The sequence below is a fragment of the Carettochelys insculpta genome, chromosome 2 (genome assembly GCF_033958435.1).
Source record: "Carettochelys insculpta isolate YL-2023 chromosome 2, ASM3395843v1, whole genome shotgun sequence".
In the NCBI taxonomy this organism is placed as follows: Eukaryota; Metazoa; Chordata; order Testudines; family Carettochelyidae; genus Carettochelys; species Carettochelys insculpta.
In genome coordinates, this window is record NC_134138.1 from 236,045,183 (window position 1) to 236,057,283 (window position 12,101).

Sequence of the window (12,101 nt, forward strand, 5' to 3'; positions counted from 1 at the left end):
GAAGAACAAGTTCCCTCCCTCTGCCTTATGACACCCTTTTAGATCCCTGAAAACTGCTATCATGTCCCCCCTCAATCTTCTCTTTTCCAAACTAAACAAGCCCAGTTCTTTCAGCCTTTCTGCATAGGTCATGTTCTCTAGACCTTTGATCATTCTCGTTGCTCTCCTCTGGACCCTCTCCAATTTCTCCACATCCTTCCTGAACTGCGGTACCCAGAACTAGACACAATACTCCAGCTGAGGCCTAACCAGCGCAGAGTAGTGCGGGAGAATGACTTCTCGTGTCTTGTTCACAACACACCTGTTAATGTGAATACTACTACTATATTATGTCTCAATCTCATCTGTACCTACAGCTGAGAGATGCTGGAGCGGTAAATCATCTCAGAGTAGCTGTGTTAGTCTATAGCTTCACAAACAACAAGCAGTCCTGCAGCACCTTAGAGATTAACACATTTATCTGAGCATAAGCTTTCCCAGGCAAAGATCCACTTTGTCAGTTGCATCTGATGAAGTGGGTCTTTGCCCACAGAACCTTATGCCCAAATAAACTGGTTAGCTTGTAAAGTGCCGGAGGACTCCTCATTGCTTTTGCAGATACAGGCTAACAAGGCTACCCCGTGATACTTGTCACAGCACAAGACACTGAATTTAGCCATATAAAGTGGAAATGGATCAATTTCATGAAAAAAAGCTGCATGCATCTTACAAAGTGGGTGTTCGCCCAAGAAAGCTTAAGGTAAAATAAACCTATTAGGCTATGGTTACACTACAGCGATCTGTCAACAGAAGTCACCGTCAGATTATCTGTTGATAGAGTGGAGCCACACACAAAAGATGATTGGAAAGAGAGCTCTGCTCTGTCAACAGAACAGCCAGACTGCCTGGCAGCTCTCTCGAGAAAACAGGCACCCAGAAGCACATCAGACAGGGCTGTCCATTGTTCTGGATGCCCTGTCTGTCGAGAAAAGACCCCCCCGAACGTCCACACAGCTTTTTTTTTTTTTTTTTTTTTTTTTTTTTTTTTGCTGAGAGGCAGAATGCTGCTGGCAAAAGTGATGAGTTTGTACTGTCCACAATGCATTTTGTTTGTGGACGTTCCACCACTTTTGTTGGCAAAACTTGCCAGTGTAACCACACACAGCCTTGGTCTTGAAGGTTCCTTGTCATTTCTGCATATACAGGCTAACACAGCTCCCCCCAATACTTCCCAAGAAGAAAATTTCTAAGCAAGTTTCAAGCAACAGGCTGTTATAATGAACCTCCTGAAGTAAAGACTATGCAAGCCACTGCCATATGACAATTACTGTAATTTTAATTTTGTCATATTCAGCTGGACTTCCTAATGACTTTTTCCAAAGAGCAAAATGGTTACATTCAGAGGCACAAAGCAAAGGTAACTGGAATTACGGATCCTTTTTACGAGACAGTGACTTAAAATAAATCTCATATAAGTTAACCATTAAGCTGATTAAACTGAATGTGAAAGGCTGCTTACAGCCTAATCAAGAGAAACTGCCGGTATTCAGGAAAGATAAAATATACATAATAATTAGGGGGAGATCTGGTTTTAGTTTGTGGGGCCTGTAAAATATGCAATTAAGGAGATTTAGAAACATGATAAACATTGTGTTGGGAAATAATTTTGCACACAAGAAGCCTATTCAATTAAACAAATTGACTCAGACTTTAAATCTGAATCAAATTAGACTGAACTTCTCATTTTAAGGGTTCCCTGAACTAAACAGTAACAATCCACATCATTAAAATAAAAACCACTGAAAATTTGAAGCAGGATTGGATCATCTTTACTGTTTATTAGCAGTTGAAATATTGTCAGTTTTTAATTTAGGCAATGCTGGTTTATTACTAAAACTAAGAAGTCGAATGCTGTGTGGGATGCATCTAAGGTAATATGTATGACAGATTTGCAATTCATAATTGCCAGGAAAATTAATTGGATGGCAGACTCTTCAGTATCATATTTTAGGAATTTTAAACATAAGTTTTAAAAATACTTGTTTAAATAAGGAATATTTTAAATTAATTGCTATCCATGCAAAGCATAAATTACTCATTTCCGCCCTGATCCAGCATGGTTCTTGTGCATGTGCTTCACTTTAGGCATAAGAATAATCTCCTTCACTTTAACTGGGCTACTGATATGATTAAACATATCATTTTGATGAACTGGACCAAATTATTAAAATGTATCACACAAGATAGCTCACTCATTTCTAAAATTTTTCTTGCCTGTTTGACTCAAACTTCGCATTGACTACATTTATTCAAGTCCATAAAAGCAGTAATAAATGTAAGACATGATACAAATATAAACAATGTGTGTTATAAGATTAGCAGTGTAAGGTCTTAAGAATGGTTACAATCTGTAATTTAAAGAAGTGTATTGATCTGTTGTACTCTGCAACAATTGATAAACCATGCATTAAAACATCTATTATTTATTTATTAATGTCTGGGTCAGGCCATAAAATTTCAGTTGAGAAGGAAAGGAGAAGAAAAACCCAAATTCCACGAAGTCTGTCCACAGAGACAGGGGTTGAATGCCCTCCGAAGTGGCATATTTATCTTTCCCTCTAGTTCTACAGAAATCCTTCAATATGTTCAGTCAACCTTCTCTCCCTCTCACACCGTCTACTTTTCACACTCTTTGTCCTTCCCTCCTTCAGACTCCCTTATCTATAATTGTCTTCTCCACCTTGTGGGCCCAGCAATCTCTTTTTTTCCCCTCCTTCAGAAACCCCTGTAGAAATCTCACAAGCCAGTGTTGTTTTCATCACCAAACTACACTCAAAATTTCGGGGAGTTAAAGGCACTTCGAAGTACCCACAGCTACACGGCATGCCAGCACTTTGAAGTGTGACACTTCGAAGTTGCCACGGGGCAGAATTAGCTTAATGAAATGCTGTATATGCATCGCAGCACTTCATGGGTAATCTCCCATCACTCTGATTACCATGCCTCCTTCGAAAAAGGGGGCAAGCATAGACACAGCCTCTGGCCTTAGCAGGACCTGGTCTCTCCCACATTCATTAAAAATGTCTGAAAACAATGCTCTCCCTACAGCAGTATTCCCTCATCACCTGTTCTCTCTTTATAAGATTTCCTCTCCCGCTGCTCCTCCAGCCATGTTTTGTTGTCTTTTTTGCTCAGTGTGTGCTCTAATGTAAATGGGACTCCTCTGTGCAGCGACCATGGTACCAATGGGGAAAAAAAAATGGAAAAGGCAGCTGGAGTTTCTGGGGTTCTCAAGTCTTTGCTAAAAGTAAGTGACATGGGAGTAGATACTCACAGGGGAAGAAAACGGGTCCAAAGCAGGATTCTGCCATCAAATTTTTCACTCCTGTACAAAAAGATCTCTTTTCCCACTATCTCCCCCACTCCCACAAAGAAGAGAGACTTGTTCCCTCTTCTTTCCAAAGGGCGAAGGGCAGAAGACTTGCTGTACCTCATCACCTATTCCCTTTCCCCTCCTGAGATTTCAGACAGAAGAGGCAGATGAGCGACCCTGTATATAGTTTGCATTGCAGTCTAGCACATGAAGGACAGGGAAAGGACACAGATAAATGTGAACAAATTCGACTCATTGCAAATTTTACTACATAAATGTTTTCCATTATTTCTTTATTTTAACTAGAATAATTCAACTAGACTACATCCATACTAGCGCCTTCTTTTCTAAAGGGGGCATGGTAATGAGCGAGGTTTGAAGATGTTAATGAGGTGCTGTCATGAATATGCATTGCCTCATTAGCAGAATGGCAGTAGCAGCAATTTGAAGGTGCTGCTTTCGATTCACGCACCACCCGTGTGAACAGGGACCTTTTTGAAAGGATCTCCCAAACTTCAAAAGCCCCTTATTCCTATTTGGTTTTAGGAATTAGGGACTTTCAAAGACTGGGGGGGGGTTCCTTTCAAAAAGCTCCCATCTACACAAGCAGCTCACAATTCAAAAGCGGCATTTTCAAATTGCCATGGTCACTATTATGCTAATGAGGCATTGCATAATCATGGCAGTGCCTCATTAGCATCTTCCAACCTTGCTCATTACCATGCCCCCTTTCGAAAAGAAGGGGACAATGCAGACGTAGCCCTAATCTGATAAAAGTAATCAAAAATGACTATCAGTTTAGGGTGCCTAACCTGAACAATCTTAAAGGAAGCTGATTTTTCAGACAGTAGGTGCTAAATATTTTCTTAAATTAGCCCCTTTAAAAGGTCTCAAGATGGGTACTCAGCCACTAATTTTGAAAATTCAGGTCTGTCGCTCTCCTAATTGCAACAAACTATACAGCTGTACTTATTGTCAAATTGTGTTGCTGTCAAACAAGAAATATTCACCTACTTCTGCCATAGGAAATAGTGGGAAAAATAGGAATGAATGCAATTTAGTAAGCTAATTCACTGTTTAAGCAAGCCAGGTTTTGAGTCTTGTAATCAACCAGTCAGAATTAACTTATAGCTTTAATGGGAAGGAATTTAAAAAAAGACAATTAAAATAAGCCAGGTAGATTGAAAAGCCTTACTTTTAAATTACAATGTCAACTTAGTCTGGGAGCTATTTTTTCCCCTTAACAGCATGGCTGAGGCAGAAATATAATTTTTCCTTATTAAGAATCATGCTTTCAGTAAATCAAATCTGTTCTAATTTCTTGTTCATAAATAATAAAAGCACGATGAGAAGTACTGCTCTCTACATATTCATGTTTTATATGCCATGTATCAGAGATAACTACTTCAGTTATTGATAATATATTTACATCATTATGTGTAATACTACAAAACTCAACTGTTTAGAAATTGCTTGTACCAATTTTTACTGTAGATTTCTAAAAATGCTTTAACTTTTAGGGATAAATTTATCTTCCTTCTATAAAAGGCACATGAAGAAATAATAAGTCTAACTAATGCCAAGTTTAACAGCACACGTGAAACCTTCTTCAAGGATTTCTGCTCCTTCTCTCACCCACAACCCTCCTCATTTCCTCTGGCTAGGCTGGCTCAGCGTGAAGGTGGTTTATGACACTTTCTGGAGCTGGCCTGCCCCACAAGGTCATGCTGTCTTCTGAACAGGGGCCTTCGCGGGCAGGAAGAAAGCAGTCATGCTGCTCCGCTACAGCATGCTGGTGAATATGCTTTTGTCTGTAGTCTCAGGACCCACCCAGTTCCTTTTCAGAAAGAGAGAAGACAAAGATACAGGATATTCTACTGTTAAAAGTGAGTCATTTGATTTTGGACAAACTGTACAGTTATTTACAAACAGTCTCAATACACTAAAAACACTGAGACGCAAACAGGGAAAAGCAGCCAGTTCCTTCAGAGGAAGAGTTTCAGCCATGCAGCCACACAACATACTGCACAGCAAGGAGGAGACGTTTAACCAACTCTTCAAAAAGTGACATGAATTGCAACATCTACATAGAGAGGACAGGACTTATGTTTAGGCACTTGTGTAACAGGCCCCGTCCCCCTCCAAAGGTAGTTAACTACATGGAAGCAAATGTACCTGCCACAGTCAGATGAAAGACTGAGTTAATTCTACCCATATTTGAAACAATGATTTCAGAGAGTCCACATATTCCTAACTATTCAGGGAACAGGAGGTGCCTTTCAGTCAATCCGTTATAAATTTAAATTTTTCTCTTTAGCCTTCTGTTCAGCAGAGCTTGAGTAATTGCAAATAATTCCTGAATAATTAGTTGATATAATAATCACCAAAGCATGCAAAGAATTATGCCGTAGTATTAAACTATAATATATATTATCCAACACTGACATTATTTCTGTCATTCAGATGGTGCCTCTCTCCCCTGGGACCGAAGGATATAAGGTCAAATATCCATCAGGAAGTCGCGTTACATGCAAAACTGACAGACAAAATTCCAATAAAGCAACCTCTGATTTGAGCTATTGCTGAGCACATGGTCACATTTGCCTGCCCAGTCACTGTTCTAATCCATTTCTAAACTCATTACTGTGAAGCACGTTGCAATACTTTGAGTCTTAAGGGTGCTACATGAAACGTAATTCCATTCTCCTCTTTCATGGTCAGCTCTGAAATTGGACAGCTCTGATAATCTAGAGGATCCATAGATAAATTAATGCTGATGGCCATCATCATCAAACTGATGACCTGACAACCTCCCAGCTCCATTGCTGAGCACTCTCTCAGATGAGTAACTGTTCATTATTTAATTACTCCATTTTATATCTATTACATTTGAAATTGTAATTAGGGAGAATATAATAATAGTTCTAAGATTTCAATTTTAGAGCAGCACAATATCATGATAAAAATCAGCAATAAGCAGGAACTAAAGCAAAATATTAACCTCCTGTAAGTTCTTTGGTCCTTGGTCCTGAAAATTCTTATGCACACATTTAACTTTACTCCAAAGTAATCCTATTGCCTTTAGTGGGATCACTCATCTGCATCAAGTTAAACTCCTACGTAGGAGTTTGAGGTACTGGGCATTTTAGATACCTATCTTGCATTATATTTAATTAAGATATAAAGGCATTAAAAATAGGTTGCAAAATCACTCACAAAAATCAAGAAGTCAGATTTAATGAAGTTTATGTTGGCAACCTTTATTTGACTCTTTCTGACCTCATCTCATAAAATCAGTGAGGCTGGGGTCCTCTGGAAGCATGTGATCATCTAAATGAAGACTATCATAATCTATACAAATAAGGAATCAGAATAAAGGTTGCATGGGTTGTCTTAAAATGGGTATTTCCTAGCTTACTGGTGCTAATGGTTGCAATCTATGTAACAGTTACCAGATTTTTGCAGGTAATTTCTTATGATCTTTCTAATTAAAGTATTAAAAGGATAAATCAGATTTACAGTAAACTCTGAGCCACAGGATCAGGCGGTTGCCAGATATTCAAATAGTCGGGAGAATAGAGAGGTATACCTAGCTATGCGTAACACTAAAGAAAAACAAGATTAGGTATTGAGAAAAACAAAAATGTATGCAGAGTAGTTTATTTACCAACAACAGTAGCACTGTACTGCAATCAACAGAAATGGGACCCAGGTGGGCAAAGGCTCCCACCTCATCAAATTTGGAGGTTAAAATTAATTGGAGTCTGCTTCTGAACCACACCCTGGTTTGCCTAACACTGCTTTTATTGGAGATGAAACCAGAGCAGTTTGGATAATTTTCCCCTACTGGAAAGGCCAGCTATTAGCACACCCATTTTACACAAAGAAACGGGAGCCAACATTCAACAGCATCAGGACCGAGGAGCAATTTTGCAGACGGGTGGCTATGCAGAATATTGTTCCCAGACTTTTTCCAAAAGCATCCACATACATTAGAAGACTGTTACACCTGCCAGCAGGACACAGCCTCAGATGAGTAGCTCATGCTGAGTGGGAGAGCAGAGGAGCCTGCCAGCTACACTCAGACAGAGCACAGAGGGATGCTGGGCAGCGCTGAGGCCGCCCCCCTTGGTGAGGGTGGGGGGTGGGAGGGGGATTGCTCTGGCGCTCTGTGCATAAACCCTAGCCTTAACACCGATTCGCCACACTCCTCCACAGTGTCCACTGAGCAGAGGAGAAGCAACGTCAGGGCTGGGGCTTGTACACAGAGCGTGAGAGCAACACCTCCCCGTGCCCTGCTGAAGGAGAGGGAGCAGCCCACTCACTGCTGCCCTGTGTCCCTCTGTGTTGTGTCTGAGTGCAGCCAGCAGGCTCCTCCGCTCTCTCTGCACTCCTGCTGGGTGTCCACTGACCAGAGCTGCTCAGCTGTGAGTTATGTCGGCTACTCACATGTGCTAGTTAATCAAATAGTGGTTAAACAGGAGTTTACTGTATTATGTACAACTCCATCAGGTACCACCAGGAGAATCAGAACTTTGAACTTCCCACACAGATTTCTACTATCTGAGATGTGGGACTAACTGCATTCAATGGCAAAGGGATGAGGCGGTCACTGAGGGAAGGGGGACAGATTTCTAGCATCCTGTCTTGGAATGCTAGAGAGAGTCCTTCCTGGTCTCTCTTTCTGCATGCCACACTGTTTGCAGGAGTCCCTGCAGCACATGATACCCCAAATACTGTTGGATTTCTAAAAAGAACACAATTGTGTTTGAAGCTTTTTCCTCATATCGTTACCAATTACTTTCGAGTAACATAACTTGGAAACCAATATGGCCTCAGTCTCACAAAATGCAGAGTACTCTCAAGTTCTAATAACCTAAAGGGAGTTTAAAGTACTCTGCATCTTATAGGTTACAGCCTTAAGCCCCCAATTCAAAAATCATTTATAAGTTCAATGGACTCTTCCTTGGCATGACAATGTATCATACAATCTTTCACAGGATAAGGGCCTAAGCATTTTCAATGCAACATGGAGGAGGGATGCTTATTAGGGATGGTTCGGAAGAGTGCAATGTTTGAAATTCACTACAAAAGGCAGCAAAGTCCATGTAATTTCTCATGGAAAACTTTTTTTCCATTTCTACTAAATGGAGCTAAACAGCAGTTGACATAAGGGCACAAAACTGCATTCATGTAAAATTCTGCAAATGTAGGTCCACTCTACTACTTAATATTATAAGCCAACACTTGCTTAATGCCTATTAAGTTTATAGGTGAGGCACACAGGAATAACTGATTAAGCAAAACCAATCAGATTTGTTTTGCTGTCTCTACACCTGATGTAATGAAAAAAAAAGATCTATGCAGCTGTTCTGCACTAGTAATCTGTAGCCAGAGTACCACATTGTTTAACGTAAATGCCACATTTTAATAAACAAGGCAAAAATCTTCTCCAGATGATAAACCACATACAGTAAAGTCTTCGATATCTGGCAACCACGGGACCAGGAGGCTGCCCGATAATGAAACATTCTGTATAATCAAGAGTACTCATGCTGGGTGGGAGAGCAGAGGATCTTGCTGGCTGCACTCAGATGTATTATGGAGGGACACAGAGCAGCTCTGAAAGGGCTGCCCCTCCCTGGGTGGGGCAACTCATTGCTCTCCCTCTCTGTGCACAAACCCCAGCCCTGACACCACTTCACCTGCCAGCTGCACTCAGACGCAGCACAGAGGAATGCAGGGCAGCACTGAGAGAGCTGACCCCTCCCTTGAGGTGGCGGGGGGGGGGGGGAGGGGGCACGTTGCTCTCACACTCTGTACAAAACCCTGCCCAGACACCACTTCTCCGCATTCCCTCTCGGTGTCCACTGACCACATTTGCCCAGCTGTGAGTCATGTGGGTTATTCAAGTGTACCGGTTAATCAGATAGCTGTTAAGCAAGAGTGTTATGTACTTCATCTTGTAAAAAATAAAGTGAGGCTACTGAGAAGAAGAAAAAAACCACTGCCTCTGTCTGACGTATTAATCCAGTACGTGTGAATGTTACAGAAAAAATCAATCAAGGTTCAAAAGCTTAACTAATAGTCATTACACAATAAATGCTGAGCCTTACTGACTACAGCATAATGACAGATATTCTATTAAAGTCAAACTTCTTCTAGACTCATTTGTTTCATATACACTGCGTGTTCTTAGATCCATCTGTGAAAATTGGGAGGTTAATTATGATGGTACATTGCATGATTCGACAGCTAAATGCTGAAGTAGTTCTACACCAGTGCCATATGTTTGTCTTAGAAAAATGTAGAAAGATTAATTAGGAGTTCAAGCCCAAGACTTGGGAAAGTAATACTCTGAACACAATTAGATCGTTACCCTGTACATTATGCAAATTGAAGTTTTAATTAATAGCTGAAGCATCAGTGAGAGGAAAAAATAAATCTATGAAGCCTAAATTGTAGGCATCAGACTTTCCTTACAGGCACTGTGTAGTAAAGAAGGTACCTTCAGAAACCTTGCACTAAGCTTGTCACAACAAACAGCCATTTTCACTTATCACATTTGAGAAAGATATTACCACCCATAGGGTATTTTAATCCTATTTACTCTTCTTACCTATTTTTAATTACATCTATTCTGGCACTAAAGAACATGTTCTCACAAACCAGCCAGGCCCAGCACATGTGTTAAATACACCAGATGAAAAGTCAATTTAACATTACAGTAATCTGACATATTTGTAAAGCCACTCAACTGCCTCAGACATAGGGCTACTGCAGCTAACCTTCCCTTTTCAAAATATTCCATTAAGAAAAAGAACCTTTTATAATACTCACTCTTACATAAAGCAGTTGGTTATCAAGTGACTGTTCCAAATCCCACTGAAATTAATGAGAGGTTTTTCCATTTATTTCAGTGGGGTTTGGATCATTCCCTAGTACTAGGGTTGGCAGAACTCAACTTTTATTTTTCGTCATTCCAATGGATAATATTTCTTTTCAAGTCTTTGTTATTTTGATCAATTTAAATTTTCACAGTCACTGGCTAGAACAGTCGATATTGAGTTTCAAAATGTTAAAAGTTTACAACCATTAAACCACAAATTGTCAAAATCCATATAAAAATAAATAGCGTTAAATCAAATTCTACAGTTCTCAAAGCATTTTTCTTAGGTCGCCTATATATAAATTTCAATAATTGTGCAATAATTTTTGTCAGCTTGTGCATATGTGGTAAAAAATAACATTTATCAACAGAAGTTAAATTCTTCCAAGCTTACCTATCACATAAAATTAATTTCACTTACCACATATTCAAACACTAGAGTCAAAGTTTCCTTCGTGTGAATGATGTCATGGAGCAGCACAATGTTAGCATGTTTGAGTCCTTTCAAAAGGGAAGCTGCAAAGCAAAATGTACACATTATAAAAAAAAATACTTTCACAAGAAAAAGTATTTTAGATGTTTTCAAAATTATTCAAATGATGATAATTCCTTCTTTAGATTTCATTTGATGGCTGCCTATCTAGGGTTTAGTCCTGGGAGGTGATAAAATGCCCTCAATTTCATCCTTCTGCATCCCTCAGGATTAGGAGTGGGTAATTTTGGGGCTAAATTTTTCACTCAGATCTAACTCAATTTGTGTCAAATTCACTGAATTGGCCTGGTCAAAAAACTAAATAAGCGTGAAGAAAACATTTCAATATTTTCTAGATTTTGTAGTTTTTTTCCCCAAACCAAAACAATTAAGTAAATTTGACAAAGTTTTAGGTGTCTTGGCTGACCCAAACCTGTATTTTTGGGGTTTAAGTTTTTCATTTTGAATGCTTGTTTTGAAATTTACTTCAATTTTATTAATAAAAATACTCATAAGCAAAACAAAGCCAGCAAAAAGTGATTTTTTTTATTCACTGCAAATTTTGCAAGTATTTTGCTCCTGGTAAATACAACATGACATGCACACCACCAGTTGCTCAGCACAGCTAATGAACTAAAAATCATTTATTCTCACAACTCAAGAGAGGATGAAGCCTTCCTTCTCTCACTATTGTCTTCATTTTGCTAATCCAACTTAAACCTGCTCTAAGACAGAAGTTTCACTTGAATGGTGGCTACTGAATATATCCAATCATTTTCTGGCCTATCAAATGTATCTGTTGGTTTTATAATCTACAATATAATTGTATCTCAGGAGCAATGGTTTCAAATTGCAGTGAAGAAGATTAAAGTTGGGTTTTAGAAAAAACTATTTCACCAGGAGGGTGGAGAAGCACTACAAGGGGTTACCTAGGCAAATGGTGGAATCTCCATCCCTAGATGTTTTTAAGTCCTGACTTGACAAAGCCCCGGCTGAGATGATTTAGCTGGGACTGCTGCTCCTGCTCTGAACAGGCTGTTGGACTCGACAATCGGCTGAGATCACCTCCAACCCTATGATCTGTAAGATGCATCCCGGGTAAGATATGAAATTTTCTTCAAAATGCCTTTTCCTTTTCAGAAGCAAAGCACAAAGGGTGCTTTCTAATCAAAAACAAGCACCTAGTCTGTACATAGCACTTTGATAACTTCCTCCCTTACAAGTTTAGATTCCGAGGTAATTATTTGTACTAATCAGTGACAATAGAAAAATAAGGTAAGTATTTTCGTACTTTAAAAACCATTATCAACTCATACTTTTAATTAATATCAGGGTATCAGAATAGTGACAGAACTGTATCTACTGAAGCTGCAGAAGAACCCCCTCTG

At 39.5% G+C, this 12,101-nt stretch overlaps 1 protein-coding gene across 2 annotated transcripts in view; it reads right to left on the bottom strand.

Annotated features, from left to right (window-relative positions):
* The window catches only part of CDK14 (cyclin dependent kinase 14), a 555,604-nt gene that overhangs the window by 282,361 nt on the left and 261,142 nt on the right, over window positions 1-12,101 (bottom strand). For both annotated transcript variants that reach the window (XM_074984765.1, XM_074984766.1), the window contains one exon: window positions 10,663-10,757. In XM_074984765.1, coding sequence (XP_074840866.1) covers window positions 10,663-10,757 — 95 coding nt within the window. The remainder of the gene's footprint in view (window positions 1-10,662; window positions 10,758-12,101) is intronic.